The sequence below is a fragment of the Arvicola amphibius genome, chromosome 4 (assembly GCF_903992535.2).
Source record: "Arvicola amphibius chromosome 4, mArvAmp1.2, whole genome shotgun sequence".
Taxonomy (NCBI): domain Eukaryota; kingdom Metazoa; phylum Chordata; class Mammalia; order Rodentia; family Cricetidae; genus Arvicola; species Arvicola amphibius.
In genome coordinates, this window is record NC_052050.1 from 15713139 (window position 1) to 15733404 (window position 20266).

At 39.3% G+C, this 20266-nt stretch overlaps 1 protein-coding gene across 1 annotated transcript in view; it reads right to left on the bottom strand.

Annotated features, from left to right (window-relative positions):
• Nucleotides 1–20266, bottom strand: part of Tanc2 (tetratricopeptide repeat, ankyrin repeat and coiled-coil containing 2) — a 306319-nt gene that overhangs the window by 25638 nt on the left and 260415 nt on the right. Inside the window, exons 15-19 of the mRNA XM_042055015.1 lie at nucleotides 15298–15406; nucleotides 11036–11158; nucleotides 10278–10514; nucleotides 7252–7437; nucleotides 5264–5357 (exon numbers count right to left, since the gene is read on the bottom strand). Of these exons, the coding sequence (XP_041910949.1) occupies nucleotides 5264–5357; nucleotides 7252–7437; nucleotides 10278–10514; nucleotides 11036–11158; nucleotides 15298–15406 (749 nt within the window). The remainder of the gene's footprint in view (nucleotides 1–5263; nucleotides 5358–7251; nucleotides 7438–10277; nucleotides 10515–11035; nucleotides 11159–15297; nucleotides 15407–20266) is intronic.

Below are 20266 nucleotides of genomic sequence, written 5' to 3' on the forward strand. Positions count from 1 at the left end.
GTGCTGGGATTAAAGGTGTGTGCCACACACCCAGCTCAAACTCTTATTTTTTAACAGTTTAAAAAGTCGCTAGCCATGCACAGGCATTTGATCACAAGAGTAGCTAAAAACTTAGACATGCTCTGCAACTCAAAAAAACCTCTTGGAAAATTTCTAACTCCTACTTTGATTCTGTTTAAAGTAACTACTAGGTTATAGGGTTGTGGCAAACTTCCATGTGTATATAGGCCAAGAACATTTCTTTGCTTAAAACAAAACTGATAGCACCCTGGAGAAAATAAGACTAGTATTTCAGAACCAAGCCTTTCACTAATGATGCCAGTCCACAGAACACATTATTCACAGACAGTACTCGCCTGGAAAGCGGCACTGACTACTCTAACTCTGGTTGGCTCATTTCCCTCTATGGAATGACACATTTTTATGAGAGAGAACATTCCATTTGGCCTTTTTCTTTGTTGTATAAGCTCTGTTGTTTAGGTTATGATGTCATTTGGCAGCAACCTTCAGATGTTAGCTAGACATGGTTATTAATGCAGCTGGCCAATTTCATCTCAAAACAATGCAACTATGTAGAATGGAGTCTGGACTTCTTAAAATCATGGCCAAAAAGTTGCTTTAAATGGATTCTATGAATATTATCAAAAAACTGTTAAGAGTTTTTAGAAGAAAGAAGATTAAGGTAAAAGCACTGTTCATAAACCATAGCAGTTAGGAAAAAAAATTTTTTTCCCAAGAGACCAGAAACAGACTTTATTTTCCGAGCTGGTCAGCATCTGATGAGATTAGCTGACACAAATAGTTTGTCGTGTATGTGTGTGTGCACATGCGTGTGCATACACGTGTGCATACACGTGTGCATACATGCTTGAAGAGACAGGTATGATATAGTTCAGAGATGGGCTTGGATATAATGCTGACACTAGTTATACTAAACAGAATACTGAAAAACAAATGATTCTTTTATCTATTTATATCTTGAAGGATTACAACATATAAAATCAATGAAGGAAGGTGATTGGGGAGACAAATTGATTACTGCACCTAAAACATTAAATATTAATAGAGTTATTTGTTACATGCTGTCTAGTCTCAACAAACTCACAGTTGACTACGGAAAACATAAATATGCTACAGTGTGATAATCACAACAATGACATTCTGCGGTATCGAGATGGCAGAGAAGTAGTATCTCGTAAGGCCTCCCAGGAGAGGGCAATCTGGGTTGTATGATGCAAGGTACAAAAAGACAAGAAGGAATGTTAGACAAAGGCATGTATAAAGGCACTGAAGTGGGACGCAATGTATGTTTGTTATTACTAGAATTGCCAGAGAAGATAAACAATACATGAGCCTGGGGATCATGACTGGTCTTACACTACAGTGAAGAATTTAATTCTACAAACAGTAAACAAAGGTTGGTAAGTAGGAAAGTGACTTTAGGCTATGATATAAAATACCCATCTTTGGCGAGGCTACATTCTGGAACATGGATCACCAGGGAGTAAGGTAGAGAGTCCTAAAAGTCAGCAAGTAGACAGCTGCAATAATCTTGGCCAAAGATACACAGGTCCAAAGTATGGAATCTTATTTTGTGAAGTCGGCCTCCATAGCTGCCAGGAGCTCTAAGGGACTGGTCCTGGTCTACACCTATACACAAGGAGCAGGACAGGACAATGTGCCACCTTTCCTTGTGTTGTTCCCTAAGAAGTCTGTGACAATCCTGTGAGATAAGAGGGAAAAACCTTTTGTTTTTGTGGTGGCATAAAAAGTAATGGTTGTATATTTCTCCTTTTTAGTGGTGTTTTCGACTTGCTATAGTTAGCCAGATGGTGAACACTAGATGTAGGTGACATCTAGAGGGTTAAAAGAGGCTGCCAAAGGAAGACAAAACCATCAAGCATACTCCAGTGATCATATTTTAGGACATGATATGTAAAAATTTTATCTCAGTACTATTTCATTATATTCTTGATGCATTTCATTGATTCTGGATTCACTGCTCCCCATATTAACACCTCTGGGGCTGGGACGTGACATGGAGGCTGTGAGAGAAAGAATCTGTGTTAGTACTGACAGAAATGTCTGTTTCATTTCCTCTTCTTAGTGGTGCTTTGAGTTTGATAGTTAAGTGACCCAGATGTAAACTCTGACCACTGTATTTTCCTTTGGTAAAGTTTCCTCAGTTAGGTCAGCTGGTCTGTGAAGTCCTTCTGTATATGTGCTGCTTTTTATTGGTTAATGAATAAAGAATCTGCTTTGGCCTGTGATAGGGCAGAATAGTGCTAGGTGGGAAAACCAGACTGAATGCTGGGAGAAAGTAGGCAGAGTCAGTGAGATGCTATGTAGCTGCCACCAGAAGAGACAGATGTGGGAACTTTCTTTGCCAGTAGGCCACGACCTCGTGGTGATGCACAGATTAATAGAAATGGCTTGATTTAAGATGTAAGAGTTATCTAGAAATATGCATAAGCTAATAGGTCAAGCAGTGTTGTAATTAATACAGTTTCTGTGTGAATATTTTCAGTTACGGCAGCCAGGAATAAACGAACATCCTCTGCCAACTGTCAGGGTTGTAGATATAAGACTTCCACCAGCTTAAAAATAAATATATAACTTATATAAATACATATAAGATTTTACCATTGCAGCAAATATCACAATGCAATGGGTCATAATAAGTTTTAAACTGTGTGTTATAAATTAGAAAAAAAATGCAGACTTAGTTCAAATCACTGCAGTTAAAGAAGTAAGCTGAAGTCCATGCTACATTAGTGCTAAGTTGTAGGGTTGTTTTTACATAGCAAAGACACCAGTCTTTTTCCAAAATCTCTCTGAAATCCAATAATTTTGTCTTGGTTTTGTTTTGATATACAACCTTGCTACATAGCTGTGGCTAGCCTGGAACTTGCTATCCTTGTGCAACAATCCTCTCCAGTGCTGGAGTTACAGGTGTATGCAACTGTGGCTTTCCTCAAGTAACTTTTTATAGATCCAGAAATTATATTTTGTCCAAACGTATATTTAACAGTTTGTAATAGTAAAATTATTACATGTAAATATCAACTTTAATATGACATAATTCTGACTATAAGCAAATGGACACAGAATTTTCATCTTTAGACTTTTGAAGTGCATTAGTATTAATAAAAACTCATGTGCTTTTAAGTATGAGATATTTTAAAATTTTGAGCCTATATTTATTCTTTTACTTTTTATATAATACAGCATACATATAAAGGTCAAAGATTAACTTAGGAAATTCGTCTTTTATCATGTGGGTTTAGGGGATAAAACTCAGGTCAACATGATAGGTTGGCAGCAAGTGCCTTTCTCTTCTAAGCCACTGCACCAACCAGGTTATAAAGTTTTATTCAAATAAGAAATTCATATTCAGTTGGGCAGTAGTGGCACACACTTTAATCCCAGCACTTGGGAGGCAGAGACAGGAAGACCTCCGAGTTTGAGGCTAGCCTAGTCTACAGTGTGAGTTCCAGGACAGCCAGGTATACACAAAGAAATCCTTTCTTATAAAACCAAAAAAGGGGGAAAAACAATAAGAACAAAACCCAAACAAACAAACAAACCTTCCCCCGAAAAGAAATTCATACTTAATAAAAATTAAGCCTCCTGTATATAGTTAGTTTATACGTGTGTGTGTATGTTTGCACATTTACCAGTGGAAGTCAGAGGTTGACTTCCTTAATCTACCTTAGTTTTTGAGACAGGGATTTTCACTGTTGTTTCTGTTAGACTGGCTAGTCAGAGAGTCCTTGGGATCTGCCTGTCTCCGTTCTCCCAGTGTTGGGGTTACAGATTATGCTGCTATGCTTGACTTTTATGTGGGTACTGGGGATAGAAACTCAGAATCTCATACTTGTATGGCAGGCAGTGAGCTGTACCCAGTGAGTCATCTCCCACACAGTTTATACCATTTTGAAGCATTCTAAGAATTTCTTTGAAGTACAGCACTAGAATAAGTTTTGATATTCCACTTTATGATTATTGGCTTTATAATATCTTCCCATTATGACTGCTGGACCATGGCATTTTTGGCCATCTTCCTTGGTTAGAAGGGGTCTATCAGGAGGTATGGCAACACTCTATTGGAGAAGGGTTGCTGACAGGAGAGATAAACTAACATGTCCCTTTTGCAGTTCCAGGTCTCATATGGAGAATCCTGGCTGGTCCCGTCCTCTAACTTCTCTTAGGATGGGGCTCCTGGGACAGCAGCTGTTTCCAGCTGCACATTTTCCTTTCATCTATCATGGGCTCTTAAGCTGCAGCTGCCTGGCACCTGCTCTCTTTGGCTTTTACAGAGGGAGAAATTATTTGAGAAGGAAATTCCTGTGCTCTGGACCATTACACATGGAAAAGAAGTCATGAAACCTATGTATAATTTTAGCAGGGAGAGAAAGAAAACAATTCAACAGGTTGTTATAAATTTTGGTTAAGTTCAAAATTCTTCTGTGATTTTTAACATTCTCAACCTTTACCAAAATGCATACCCTTCCTTCTTCTTTAGTGAAACAAGTTACCTTACCTACCGTTGCCATCTCAATATTAGTCTTTCTCCTGGCAGAGATGACACACATCTGTGGTAACTCTACTGTTTTCCCTGCCCCGCTTTCACAAAGACACACCAAAGCTTACTAATGTTTCTCCAGATGCTCCAGTGGAGACTTGGAGAAAAGACAATGTTCATTTCTTGAACAAGGAAGAGGCTCCTGCTGGTGAAGCCATGGCTAAATGATAAAGAAAATGTCACTGTAGACCCGGAGGAATTGCAGTAGATCAGTCTGTATCTAGCTAGCAGCTCTAGTCACAAGGTAAAGCCTAAGAGTGTTAGATAGCCATAATAACATCTGGTTAAGACCGAGATGTGGATGAAAGGGGCATCTTCACAGTTTATAACTGGAGGTTGAATGTTATTTTGGGAAGAAAGGAAAAGGAAGCAGTATAAGGATCATACAAACAAAAGAAAGGTCACCATTATTTTCTGTTTTGATTACCATATTATAAGGAAAGCTTGTCTTTTAAAAATAGTTGTTTCGGAAACAAGAGTTGTGATTCTTTTTAAAAAAAGAGCTAATGGCGGAGAATTCAAAGGGAAAGAAGGTGAGGAAAGCTGACCTGGTCTCCAACACAAAAATCTTAAGACAGAGTGCTAAAGAATGCCAGACTCAAAATAATGGTATGAGAGACGCAGAAAGTCTACATAAGTACAACACCCCACTAAGCTACTGATGCCCAAGAGAAGTACCTGTCTCTCCCCAGAGACTGTCAAAACTGTTGATCTGAGCTCGCTCCACTTCCTCTTCATCTTTTTCTGGAAGATCAAGTAGGTAGGAGACAATCTGAAACAAGAACTCACGTCAGCTCACTGCAGGTGACAAGCTGTGCTGCTGGCACTAATCTGGGAGCTGTGGAAGACAATCCTCCAAGCACCACTAACTTTCTTAAGTACAAAAGAAATCAGTTTTGATTTTCTCAAAGAAACCCCCGACTGTTCTGCTGGAAAGTTGTCCTATCAGATGGAGTTTACATTTTTTCTTTAACATAATCCATACAGCATGTGATTTAAAATTACATATTCTTATTTAAACTAATGACAATAAGAACTCAGGAAAAAAATATGGAAAAAATTGAGGTCTATATCTCTTTAAAGTGATTGTTATCTTTTCTTCCCTCTCAGAAGTATGAGGCTGTCTGTGAGGTGGGAGGGAGAATGACTGACTGTAAACCACAAACAGAGGTGACAGCTGTTCCCAGGACTCTAACTGTACTGGGAGTTAAAGACTTTCCCTAGATGATACAAATTTCCGTTTGGCTTCATATTCCCTTGGTAGAGCTCATGTCAGCTGCGAGAATTGCTGCCTTACTGGGATACCCCTTGCAGTGGGATGGGCTGGTGAGTAGTGGCCCATGCAAGCAGATTCTAAAATTTTCAGAAATTTTACAAGTTCATTGTTAAAAAAAGTCAGTCATTTATTAAAAGTTGAGTAACAAATAAATGATATGAAAAACAAAGATTTAAGTACTTAAACTTGGGCTGGGTACATAGTTCACTGGTAAGAGTGCTTTTCTAGTATGTGTGAGATTCTGGATTTGATCCCACCACCACTAAAAAACAAACAACGAACAAAAAATGTCCCTCAACTCTTAAAATTCCTAAATTATTTCACTATGTCATATTATTATCATCTGTGCTATATTAGTTATTTATATTTATTGTATCTGTATGGCTGAAACATTGTCACCATGTGCATCTGTGCATTTCTTCCCACTTTCCTGTTCAGTGGTGCAGCCCTGGCAGTCTGAAGTCAGCCATAGTGGGAATAGTTACAAACAATGTTTGGTCTAGAGCTAACCCTGAAATGTGTCTCATCTTAGTCAGCAGAGCTTGCATAAAGGTGAGAGATAGTTTGATAGTAAACCAAATATCAGATTTAATGGCAGTAAAATTATTGGGAAAAGAATAAATTAGATGACACTCCACTTGAAACATCATAGTTAGGTTACAACCACAGGTTAGTTACAGATCCAGATTTGGCCAAAGCCAACATTCGATTAACCATTCAATTGAGAACACTGTTTATTAAATCATGTAACCCACTCTTTACACTGGTGAAGCATTTTTGTGCTTCCTAGTTATACTCCTCTCCTTTCCGCATGGTCAGTTATTTAACATTTCATACAATACTAACATTTCCATGTATTTCACACAGTTACTAATAATGTAGAGAATACCATTTCTATGATGTTAATTATTTACAGAGCATCCTTCATAACAGCCTTGTAAAAATATTTAAGTAATTTTATGGATGAAAAATTAGGGTTCTAAGAAAGTGAGAAAACTGTAAGGTTTAGGATCAAAACCAATCCCTCTGAGGTTCTGTGGATTATGTATCCTTTCTGTCCAACAACGTCTGACCATATGTTCACAAGTCAGTAACCCCTGTGTGTCTTATAGTGTCACACTCTTAGGGGTGAAAGTATGGGAGGAGCTGTGTGAGATAATTTCCAAACACCTTTCTGACTCTTAAGTTTGTTCCATGCACATAATTCTAGGTACCATGGTATTTGAGTAGTGTTTCGTAGAATTTAATCCCCTTATTCTTCATAATAGTGATTAAAAGCTTCGCACCAATTTGGCTGGTAATTTTGTAGCATGCATGCTCCCCCACCCCGCCCAGTTTCCTAGGTCTTTTAATACATAACTTGTGGAAAAATCCTATCACCTTTTCTTACCTCAGTGTAACCCATGCTGGCTGCAGCAATGAGGGCCTGCTGGATGGCATGGCTCTTCTTAAACACTCCTTGCTGCTGGCCCGCCATTGTCCAGTCACACTGAATGAGAAACTTGACAACCTCTAGATGACCCCGTAGAGCAGCATGAACCAAAGCACACTGCCCATTCTTATCCAAGTGATCTACCTAAGGGAAGAGAACAGAGACTTGCATGAACAAAGACTGGCTGCTGTAGTCTATCCTGGTCACACTGGCCTACTGCATATGTCTACATCATCCTTTCCCACTCTCTGATCTTAGTGGATTAGAAATGATCTCCAAATCCCCTGGGCATCCCTACCCCCTGTGGAGAACTTCTTTCTCCATAAAATGAGGTAAGGTTTTTGTTTTCACATTAAAAAAAAAATGAAACAAAACCCTCAGGTGAAGCTGAGGTAGTTAGTTCTCTTTGCTCTTAATAGTTCTTTTCAGTCCAAGACTCTAGAGACCCATGACTCTGTTGGCACAAAAATTATCCATAGTGCTCCAAAGAAGAAATGCCCTGTGTCGTGAGTCACTCAGTGGACCACTGAACTTTGGCAGAAATGGCATCCTTTTCCAGCAGGAGGGCAGAATGCCAAAGATTTGGCCTAAATGGCGAGAGGCACTTGGAGCTTTACTCTAGATTAAGCTCTAAAAGCAGTTTTATAATTTCAGTGTTGGTTCAAAGTTTAGGTTGAAAGAAAGGCTGATTATGATCCATCTACCAGAAGATCTTTAGACAGAAGTTTTCAATAAGAATGTGATTATAAAGCCAGGTGGTGGTGGTGCTCGCCTTTAATTCCAGCACTCAGGAGGCAGAGGCAGGTGAACCTCTGTGAGTTCGAGGACAGCCTGGTCTACAGAGTGAGTTTCAGGACAGGTTCCAAAGCTACAGCAAAACACTGCCTTGAAAAAGCAAAACAAAACAAACACACGAACAAAAAAGAATGGAATCCTATCAACAAATAAGGAAAGAATGGAAATAGAAAATCACCCGTTAAACAGGCATCATAGCCATAACTTCTCTCAGTAAAAATCAAGAGTCGATTTTAACACAAGTGAACAAAAGTGTGATGAGCAACAAAGGGGAAAAGTACTTTCAGAGTTACAGCTTGGAAGACAGTACCTTTAATCAAGTGATAGAAGTTATCATCTACAATAAGACGTGTGGACACGATGTAGCTCGTGTATACATTTCAATAAAGGGGTAGAGTCACCTCTGTGCTAGCCTTTCACAAAATGAATGGAAATATAATGAGTTGTTTACTCAATGTTTTGGTAAAGGCAAAAGAGACACAGATATCAAAGGGTCTTTAGCATTAGTACTTCCTTGTTAGGCAAGAGTACAGGCCAGTGTAGGAAAGAACACTGTCTATGACAGATGTTCACTGAGACAGACACTTTCTTCTTTCCTCCCTTTGAAAAAAAATTGATGGCCTTCCTATATATCCCAGACTGACTTTGAATTTATGATCCTCTTGTCTCAGTCTCCCAAGTCCTGAGGTTATAGAGGTACAATAGCACACCTTGCTTTTAGCTTAATCTTATTAATACCAAATATAGAGGAGGTGACAGGATTTTGAAAAGAGAATGAACAGTGAACCATTTGCTCTAGGAAAACAATAAAAAACAAGTAGAACAATGGCATGGTGGTATAAGGACAGAGAAGATTCAAGGACCTAGCTAGGATATGAGTTTATATCAAGAGTAACATCAGGACCAGATATTTTCTCTCTAGAAGCTCCATTCAAACAAAGGGGACATTGTTACAGGTGGGTAATCTTTGTCACAGTAACATCTAAGACTCTGTGACTTCATTGAGAATTCCAAGTTTCATGTCCCAAAGGAGTCTCAGGAGTATCACTTTCTTCCCTGGTGACAGTACTGAATATCTCATAATGAGGTTGTACATATACTTAGGTTTTACTGTGAAACCACCAACATTCTTAGTTTTTATGACAATCAAAATACCGCAAGGCTACAATTTTCCTCGGTGGCCTACATTTCGGAAGCCAATGGTTTTCTTTTACGAGTATTTTGAATTGAATTCTTCTGTATCAGTGTCTTGGAAAATATTATAAAGAAAACATTTTGGGCGCTGAGGTGATGTCTCACTGGGAAGAGTGCTTGCTCTCTAAGTATGAGAGGCTGAGCTTAATCCCTAGCACCCACATGAAAGCAGGCCATGGCCGTGTACCTGCAATACCAATGTTAGTGGGTAGAGACAGGAGGATCCTGGGAGCTTACTAGGCAGCCAGCCTAGTTGAAAAGTGAAGCTTCTTGTTCAATGAGAGATTCTTTCTTAAGACAATAAGGTGGAAAACGATAAGAAGAAGGCTTCAGTGTCCTGGTCTGGTCTCTACCAGCACATGCATGCACCCACACATTCATGCAGATATTCCCTCACACCACATAAAAAAAACAACATATTTTGGAAATGTTTTCAGAGAACTGAAATGTGCTAGCAAACACTTTGGGTGCCCTTGGCCAGTCCGAGTGGATCTTTTCCATCTCTAGGATGGTGGTTTTCAAGGATTTTCAGTATCTCTGTACCTAATGTTTCCTTTTATACACGAAAGCCTAGGGTGTGCAGGCACTGTGCAGTTCAGACCTCCCACTCAGCTAATTGCCCCTTGCTTCTCTTCTGTATTTTGTTAGAAAGAGGCTTCTTCTGTGCTCAGTAGATATATTCTGGGTTTCTAGGTAGGGATTTTTGAGGTTGCTGATAAAGACTCTCTTACAAGTCCTTCTCAAAGACTTTAAAACCATGTTCTGATGCAGTATGCATTGGTAAGGCCATTAGGGCAAACACTGGAAATATGAGCTCAGTGAGCCCTCCCTTTGATATGCTCCATACCAGGGATGGGTGCATCTAGACTGCTGAGGTAGCAGATGAGTTAAAAAAAGACAACATTGGGAGGAGAGGAAAAGAGGAGAGGAGTGGTGAAAAGAAAAAAAGAGAGAAGAGAGGAGAAGAAGAGCAGCAGCAGAGTGGGCGCAGTTACCTTGGCCCGTTTCTTGCACAGCAAGACCACGATGCCCAGGAACCCTGCTGCTGCAGCATAACCCAGAGGAGTCAGGCCACTCTCAGAAGAGGCATCCACATTGGCCCCAAATTCCAAAAGCAGGGCCACCATTTCTGTGTAACCAAGGTGAGACTGGACACACAGTATTGGAGCATTATTTAAAACCTCTGTCCGGTAATTAATATTGGCACCTCCCAAAATCAGCAGTCTGCTGACCTAGAAACAGAAACAAGAATCAGACAAATATCAGTCATACCTGTTTAGTCATCTTTTTTAATTAACTCACTTGAGACTCTAGAGTAGAGTCCAGTAGTATTTAGGAGCTATCTTTTTTATTCTTTATTTGTTCCCTTTTGAATATTTTCTTTGGAAAATAATGTAAAACATCTCTTTTATATAATCTGCGCACTTGCTAGTGTGAGTGATCACATACTAAGTGCTGAATATTGGCTTACTTAAGTGAATTCTTGACTTAAAAAGTTCCTCCCCAAAGAGAGGTGACCTGAGATCAATTTACCCTTCAGAACCTTTAGCAGAGCCTGAGCCCAGGTACCAACCAGCTATACAACAGCCTCAGTCCTCAGTTACCAGAATAAAATATAGCAATTTAATGTACATTAAAATTTCTAAAAGGCTATTCATTAGGAAATAGTCCAAGGCAAGTCAGAGATCAACTAAATGCCCTTATAATTATGTTTTCCAGTCAATTCTTCAATCTATTTGTAGTTTGTGTTTACCTTTATATTTGGAGTGTAGAGATTTCGTAAAGATGCCAACGCCATAGAAAGACCTTCTGTGCTGTAGGAGATCCAGAGACCTTGGAGGATGGAGGACGATACACCAACTTTTTTACTCAAACCCTGAAAAAAATAGAGAATTAAATTATTAGTGAAAATAATTTTTGTTAGACAAAGTCTTTTTATGTAGTCCTGGCTGTCCTGCAACGTGTCCTGACTCACAGAGATCCATCTGCCTCTGCCTCTCAAGTGCTGGATTAAAGGTGTGAGCCACCACTCTCAGTGAGATAAATTATTAACCCAGCTAAAAAGTATCATCAGAAATGAGTGAGTGGCCCTTAGGTTTTGGTACTAATGAATGAGTGTAGAGTTTCATTTTAATAATGTTCATATACTGCAAAACTGATAGGGACAAAGACTAGCTTTACAGAAACATAGTAACTTAAATTGTCTATAGTAGTAGAACACTTAACATCTTTTTTTGCTCTATATCTGAATATAACTTATTTTTCTATTAGCTTTCTTAAGTAACTTAAGTCACTAAAATAATACTGTGTCAGATAATTTGATCCTTGATCTTCATTTCATTTTCTTCCTGAACATTTGGAAAAATTATAGTTACTTAGCCTCCTTTGGATCTTGGTGGACCACATGATTCAACTCTAGTTGAATAATAAATAATAATAATAAAATCTGGGCCTTAGTAGAATGCCTTGTTCAGGCTGGCTCCCAATCCTGCTGTGAGTTTCTGCAGATTTTATAATGTTTCTCTAACAGTAGGTACAGAGGATCCAATGAAGAATTCTGAAGCCTAAGGTGATTTCTGAACTACTACACAGGAAGAAACTGCACAAATGGTCTGCACTAGACTACACTGTAAGGGAGAAACAAATAATTCAGTCTTAAAATTGCCTGGTGGTTAGATACTTTTTGCCAAGCATCTTGCTCTTCTGACAAAGTATGAGTGAATTAAACAGAAAATCTCAAGGGCAGGAAAAATAGAAGCAATAAAATTTGGGAGCTTGCACATCTTTAATCTTGAGTACTGGAACTACATACATATACCACTGTGCTTAGCACAATTCTACTTCTAGGTATATAATACTCAAGAGAATTGAAGACAAATCTGGGTGTAGTGGTTGCACATGTCGATAATCCCAATATTCAGGGGCAGGAAAGTTATGTACTAAATGTTACTGAGTTGTAGTTGTATTTTTTTAAATATTTTTATCTATCTATCTATCTATCTATCTATCTATCTATCTATCTATCTATCTATTATGTATACAATATTCTGTCTGTGTGTATGCCTGCAGGCCAGAAGAGGGCACCAGACCCCATTACAGATGGTTGTGAGCCACCATGTGGTTGCTGGGAATTGAACTCAGGACCTTTGGAAGAGCAGGCAGTGCTCTCTTAACCTCTGAGCCATCTCTCAAGCCCCGAGTTGTAGTTGTATTAAACACCATGTTAAAGTAGCTAGTTTTCTTAAACAAATGGAAGAACCTACTTCTAATGTACTTAGCGACAGGAATCACACTATTTGTTCATATTCTTCTCAAAAGTGGAACAATTCAAGTATTTCGATGAATGGATAAGTGTTGTACATCCACAAAGTGGAATACAATTTTATAATGCAATGAATAATGTACTGATCTATACTACAATATTAATAAGCCATGAAAATATTATGTTAAATGAAAGAAGATGAGAGAACACATTATATAGCTATGTAGCTCCATTTCTATGAAATGTTTTAAAAAGTCAAATTTTCAGGGCAGAATGTATAGTGAAACATGACTTAAACTAGTAGTGAGGCTTATTTAGGGTAAATAAATATAATAATGGCAGCTGTAGAATATTATTTCAAGATGTGTTAAATTGGCTTATGTTGTGGAACTTTTTGCAAAATTATGCAAAGATATGCTGCATTCCTTTAACTCTGTGAAGCTGTGTTACTTTGCCTGCCTAAAACACCTGATTGGTCTAATAAGGAGCTGAATGGCCAATAGTGGGGCAGGAGAAAGGATAGGCAGGGCTAGCAGACAAAATAAATAGAAGGAAAAATCTGGGAGGAGCAAGAGAACAAGGAGAGGAGGACATCAGGGTCCAGACACCCAGCTGCTCAGCAAGCCACAGAGTAATAAGTAAAGTAGATATACAGAAGTAAGAAAAAGATGAAGCGCCCAGAGGTGAAAGGTAGATGGGACAATTTAAGAGCTGGCTAGAAACAAGCCAAGCTAAGGTCGGGCATTTATAAGTAATAATAAGCCTCCTTGTGAACTTATTTGGGAGCTGGGTGGTGTGCCCCCAAAAGAGCCAAAGAGTAAAAAAATCACCAAGTACATTTTGGTGCCCAATGTGGGACTAGAGTTAAAAAAATAACCAATTACTGTTAGTGATAATGGCACAACTCTAAGTACACTAATACATACACACACACACACACACACACACACACACACACACACACACACACACTGGTGATGTTATACCTCAAAAAGTTGTCAAAACAAAAGAATTTAAAAGGCTCTGTAGCCAACCCAATATCCAGAATCATAGGCCTTTACCCTTTTCTTACTTTAAAGGTCATTGATGACATAAATACATTTGTTTTCATGACCAGTAAGGGAAATTTAAAACTGGACATAAATATCAGTTTGATTGTATGAATGTCACTACTGATGAGAAGTTCTGAGTAGAACTGGTTATGGCCATGTCTATCTTTGACTCTGTATGCCCCTTAGCTGACTGACAGAACTTTAGTCCGGAAGAAGCCAAAGCCTCTCATCAGCCTCTGCACTGGATGGATCCTGTCACTGCAACACCAGAAACGCCAGAGTCTAGTCTCCAGTCTTTAGTTTGCAGTCATGCCATCACTATGCTGTACGCCAGGGTATTTACAGCCTGAATCACACGCGTCATTCTTATCTCACACCACCATTCTGTCTGCATCAGTCTAAGATAAAACTGTGCTAATGACAGAAGCGTACAGTTTAAATGTAGGTTCCTATGTACTAAAGCCACACTTGGTTAAATGAAGCTTCATATTCTTTCTCTGCTAATGTGGCGTTTATTTTATGGTGTACAAAGGCAAGCATCCTCTTCATCTTTGTATCTAATCCCATGCAGACTGTCTTGTTCAAAGACTGACAGTTATCTCCTAATCGAAGGACAATTATCTTAGTGTTTATGGATGAAGTAGATATTATACTACACATTTGAAATTGGAATCCTGCCAGCTGTACTAGTTGTGTTCTGTTCCTAGCAAATAAGGTCACTAGGTGAAAGCCATTTTTTATACAGTGATTTGTTAGACAAGGTAATTATGATTCAAATAAAGAACTTGCCACAGTGTGTTTCACTTCTGTCCATTTGATGACCAAACTTCTCTGGCTGTGTGCTTATATACTGGTAAGAATTTGTGAGGCACTTGGGGAACTGTTAATCTTTACATCTCTTGGGGGTTTGTCTGACCTAGAGAACTGTTTAAGATACTCAAATTTTTCACTACTGAAGTAGAGAAGAACTCTGAGGAGACTATAGGGAATAGAACTATTAGAATTATGTATTCCTGATTGGCTTTAAACTCTTAGCAGCATTCAGCCTTAGCCTTTAGCCTCCCTTGCTGGTTACACACATGTACCACCAGTTCTGCCTGAGACTTTTATTTTTGCAGTTCTGGGGAATGAACACAGGGCCTTCTGCATGCTAGGCAAGTGCTTTATATTTGAATTATACCATGAGCCCACAGGGCTGGAACTGTCAAACACAGTGTTAAATAGTAATAGTGAACTGTGGACTAAAAAGGAGGAGAATGGTTTCTTCCTGTGCTTTCATGTAGACCATGAATGCCCCAGCATTAGAAATTACATAAATGTATGTTTAGCTATCATAAAAATCTTCAATCATCTTACAACATGGCTGTTTTCGGGAGATGATAGGTCATATGTAGAACATATATAAGTGTTTGTATGTGCTCCTTATGTAAATGATATTGTGTATATATTCCCTGGAATGTCTAGGTAAATAGCCTACTAACCTATTCAGCTTCTCTACAGGGGAGGTATTTAACTTCGCTGTCAGAACAGGGTTAGCTCTTTCTAAAGGCTGAGAGATAAACAGGACACATAATTTAGGAAATAGAGCAAACTAATTTCAGAAAGAAGGGATCATATGGGAATAAGGTTCAACCCCTGAATATAGTGTTTAGGAAAGTCTGCTAAAGAAGGAAAGGAAAAAAGTCTCAGTTCTCTAATTACCTTAAAGATGTGAGCTTTGAGAATGTGATGTCCCAGTTCAATAGTCTGCTGTCGGTTTAGTTTTCCCTCTTGGCGGGAAAACCAGAAGGCAAGTAAAGTGTGGCCACTCCTGCAAAGAAAGAGAGTCATTTAATAATTTAATGCTTCAGTTGTGCCTTGACCACTCAGGTCCAGTCACTTCTCCAACAAAACTAGGCACCATTAAGTCAGTATCTTAGGGAAGCATTTGTTACTAGGCAAATAGCATGTTTGGATATTATAAAAGCCATTTCCAGTTGGCTTATTTCCATCTCTTAAACAAAAACATTAAAAGATTTTCATTTTTTATTTTCTGTCTTTGTCGGCAACTCTTCATTAGTACTAACAGGTCAGTGCTCCTCAGACTCTCTGCACCCTGTTCTGTGTTCTCACTGAACTAGGTCACCCATCAGTCCTCCAGCAGCACTGCTATCTATAGCCTATGCAACTTCTCTCTATCTAGACTTTTCTTCTCAGCCTCAGGCTTCAGTGTTAGAGCCACTTGTTTATTGGATTTCTCCATTGGCAGTGTCCCTCGGTATAAACTAAAGATGGGTCAAAATAGACTGAAGGCCTCTTCCTAAAGTCACCTCTGGACAGCCTCTACCAAGCCTCCTCTTCTTGCAGCTGAGCACAGTGGAATATGTTCTTTCTGATGCCACCAGTAGAGACTTACGATCTCTACTACAGTATTTACCACACTGTTACATGCTTTCTCCTCCACTAAACTGTTTCCTGACAGCATCAACTCCTCTCTATCTCTCTGATAACTGTAGGGCCCGGGTCTGCCCTTGTTCCTGGGGCTCATCTTGAGGACAGTTTCTGGTCAGATGACTAAGCATCCTGTTTGTTCCTGTGCTCCCTCTGCCCCGCCTGGTGATTTGCTGTAGGGCATTGTTGACTCTATTGTTGGTATGGTAATTTCCCACCTGCCTAGGTGGAAGTCCTTGTGCAGCAGTTAGATATGGTAATTTCCCACCTGCCTAGGTGGAAGTCCTCGTGCAGCAGTTAGATATGGTAATTTCCCACCTGCCTGGGTGGAATTCCTTGGGTAGGAGTGGGGTATATAAGATTTTCCCCAAGGCTAAATAAACGGCATTTGGCTGATCTCCTTCCGAATGACCAGGTCTCTTTGTGTGTTCTTTCAATCTCCAGGCCCTTGTCCGACTCGCGTGAGGTACAGTGGCGCGCGAACTGTACCGAGGGGGTAACACAGAATCGGGTGTTACAGATAACAGACTCCTAATTTATTCATGAAAGAGAAAAGCCTCCTTCCAACCACTTGGATATTGTCTTATAAGCTCTAGATGGTCAGAACTGTCTCCGTGGCCTAAATCATGTGATCAGCTGTCCTGAGGACAAAGTCAAAAGCAGGGTTAGGCTAAAAAGTACTGGAGAATTGAGCCTGAGCCCTACTGTGTAAGGCTCTAAGCTACTCTAATTTTGGGCTACTTTAAATAAAGCAATTATTATTTTTTTTTTGCAGTTTAATCCATTTATTAGAATCTTCTGTTCTGTTCCAACTCAAAGTATCCTAATGATAATCTTTAAGGGTTAATCTCTCTCTCTCTCACACACATACACACACACACACACACACACACACACACAAAGAGCATGCACTCCCCAACTGTTTGTGATGCTGAGTAGCAATCCAAGGGCTAAATACTTCACTGAGCTAAATTCCCAGCTCAATGATTTCTCCCCAACCCCCAGGGTATCATGCTACATGAGGCTACCTAGGCCTCAAAACCCATTTTTATTTTTTAAACTACATTTCTGTATGTATGCATGTATGCATGTGAAGGCCAGAGAACAACATGTGAGAATCACTCTTCTCCTTCTACCATGTAACAGGTCTAGGTTATCAAACTCAGGTCATCCATCAAGTTTGACAACAAGTACCTTTACCCTCTGACCATCTTACCAGTCCAACCTTGAACTTCTGATCTTGCCATTACCTCCTGAGTCCTAGATACAGGTGTGTACTACCATACCTGATTTATGTGATGCTGGGGATCAATCCCAAACTTTCTTACAAACTAGGCAATCCCTTTACCAACTGAGTTAAATCCCCTGGCAATATATTCGTTTATGTGTTAGCATATGTTTGTGTAGTATATGTGAGATATACATGTATGTATTCTTATTTACATTACTGAAAGAAAATCTAGATCACTTATATTCTTCAAAATACCTAATGCAGTCTAATTCATGTATAAATGTTAACAATGTTTTTAGGACAAAAAAATCCCCTGGGTATTAGGGTCCCAGCAGTGTAGGTACATGACACCATGCCTGATGACCAGATTTTCATGCTAAGAATTCCCTTGGCAGAAGTTGAGAGTCAATTTCTTCAAGTTGTTCTCTCATTCTTATGAGTTTCATGATATAACTCTTGTGTCCTGGGCAGTAGCCTGGGATACACAGCAATACGGCCTCCAAACAAACAAACAAACAAACAAACAAACAAACAAACAAGGGGAAGAGACTAGATCTCTTCATCCCTCTCTCCTTCTTTCCTCTCCCTTTCTCCTTTTGAACCTGGAGAATATGAGGTGGGGCAGCTTCCATATTTATATATATATATATGTGTGTGTGTGTGTGTGTGTGTGTGTGTGTATGTATGTATGTGTACACCATTCTAGAATCTTCATTTCAGTAGGATTTTGAAAACAATTCCAATTTTTGTCTTCATAGAATTTCTAGACTACAATGAATGCTTTTTACCAAAGTTAATCACAGAGGAAGGAAATGATTTAGCTGGAAAAATGCCTAGACAGGCTTAATCTGTGTGGACTCATCACTATCGTCTTGAGGCCTGAGCACAGGGTTGTTTCACACTTATGTCATCTGAAAATGCCCACTGAACTGTCACCGACAACAAACTGTTGGTAGGAAAGTTAGGTATAACAGAGGCAGAGACCTCAAAATTCCATCCATCCAGTAACAGTAAAACTGGTGGAGTTTTCCTGGTGTAAGGATTATTTTTTAAGCGACTCATCCATAACTGTACAGTTGTGACAACAGCTCCTGAATACAGGCCTCCGACCTATTTCTTAAGTTTTAAGTCCTGAAGGAGAATCCATGTCTTTTGGAATTATAAAAGTAACAAAAAAGCTTGTATCCACAGTGAATAGGATTTTCAGTTAAGACACAGAACTGACTTTGTCCTAGTGATTAAGACACAGAACTGATTTTGCCCCAGTGATTTCATGTATTTATACTAAGATGCTTGAATTTCTCCAGTGTACATCTGTACCTAGAGATAACAATGTTTGTTACTACTGCCATTGATTGGCCACTGAGTATATAAATAGCACATAATACAGGGTGAGATAAGGGTGACAACTGTCATTCATTTCCTTTTGATTTTTATAAAAGAATGACTTTGCTGGGCCTGTACCTGTAATTCTAGAAAGCAGTCAAGAGGCTGAGGCAGGAGGATTACAAGTTTGAGACAAGCCTGTGTTATATAGTGAAGAAAAAGAAAAGAAAACAAACAATTCTGAAGAGTTCAGTGAACCCAAAGCTTATGGTGTTTGGGATACAAAAGGTAACAACAATTTATGCTGTGTGCTAGCATTTCCAGGTGTGTCTTGTTCTTCTGTAAAGTACAGTACCACATGTGCATGTGGTCTGATTCACTTGTGCAAATCTGTTTCTACTCATATCATCTCCTTGGCTCCTCGCTCTCTAACATCATTGGTAGTTTTTAGCTGTGATGCTTCTTTTAACCTTTGGTGTTTTCTTTCTCTTATTTTTTCCTTCCAGCATTAGACCCTACTTACTGCTTCATTAAAACTATCTCCTAAGGCATAGTGGTACACACCTTTAATCCCAGTACTCAGGAGGCAGACATAGGCAGTATCTGAGTTTGAGATCAGCCTGAGCTAGTTCCAGGACACCTAGGGCTACACAAAGAAACCCCATCCCGAAAAACCAAACAACCAACCAAAACCAACCAACCAACCAACCAACCAACCAACCAACCAACCAACCAATCAACCAACCAACCAACCAACAACAATCCTCCCTCCCCTCAAACACACCACAAACAAAACCCTGCTATCTCTCAACAACTGTGACAATATGCAGGTACTTCTTTCTAATGTACTGTTTTTCCAATGAAGTAAAGCCTTTGCCTTCTTTTCCTCCTAGGTAGCTCTTGTCTCCTGGCTTTAACTTTTACCTTAATGTGAATGACTCCCACAGAGACATCTCAAACACAGAGACTTATTTTTTTCCACTTTTTTTAGCTGCCTGCTGGCTCTCTCTACCTCCATTACTGTCAAATTAAAGTTATCTTTTGAAGTTGGAACTTTTCCTTAAAAACAAAACTTTAAGACTAATTTTTTTTTTCAAACAGTTAGGCATAAAAACCCAGTATCAACTTTTCTCCTTCAACTTCCTCACCTGGAAGTTTCTACTCTATTTCAGTGTTCACTACCTGGATCATTTCAACAATACACTACTGCAAAAGCTCATCAAAATCTTGCTAAAAAAAATCTTCAATGACTTAAAATTCCTTCAGTATATCCCTTTAAACCCTGTTCTGATTAGCTTCAACTATCAACTTGACATAGCTTAGAGTCATCTGAGAGCAGAGCCTCAGTTGGAAACTGGCTAGACCATAATGATCTGTGAGTGTATCTATGGGGAGTGTGTGTTTGTCTTATTAACTGATGCTGGAGGGCCGTAAGGCAGGCAGCCTGAACTGCATAAGAAAGCTTGCTGAGTATAAGCCAGAGTTCAAGTCAAGCAGCATCATTCTTCCCAGGTTTCTATTGTACTTCCTTGGTCAGTACTTACTGTGTGGAACAACAGTAAGCAGGCCTACCTTCAAGTTCCTGCTTGGACTTCCCTCGACAATGGACTGTAATCTGGAAGCTGAAATAAACCCTTTCTTCCTTAAGTTGTTATTGTTCATGGTGTTTCTCATAAGAGCAGA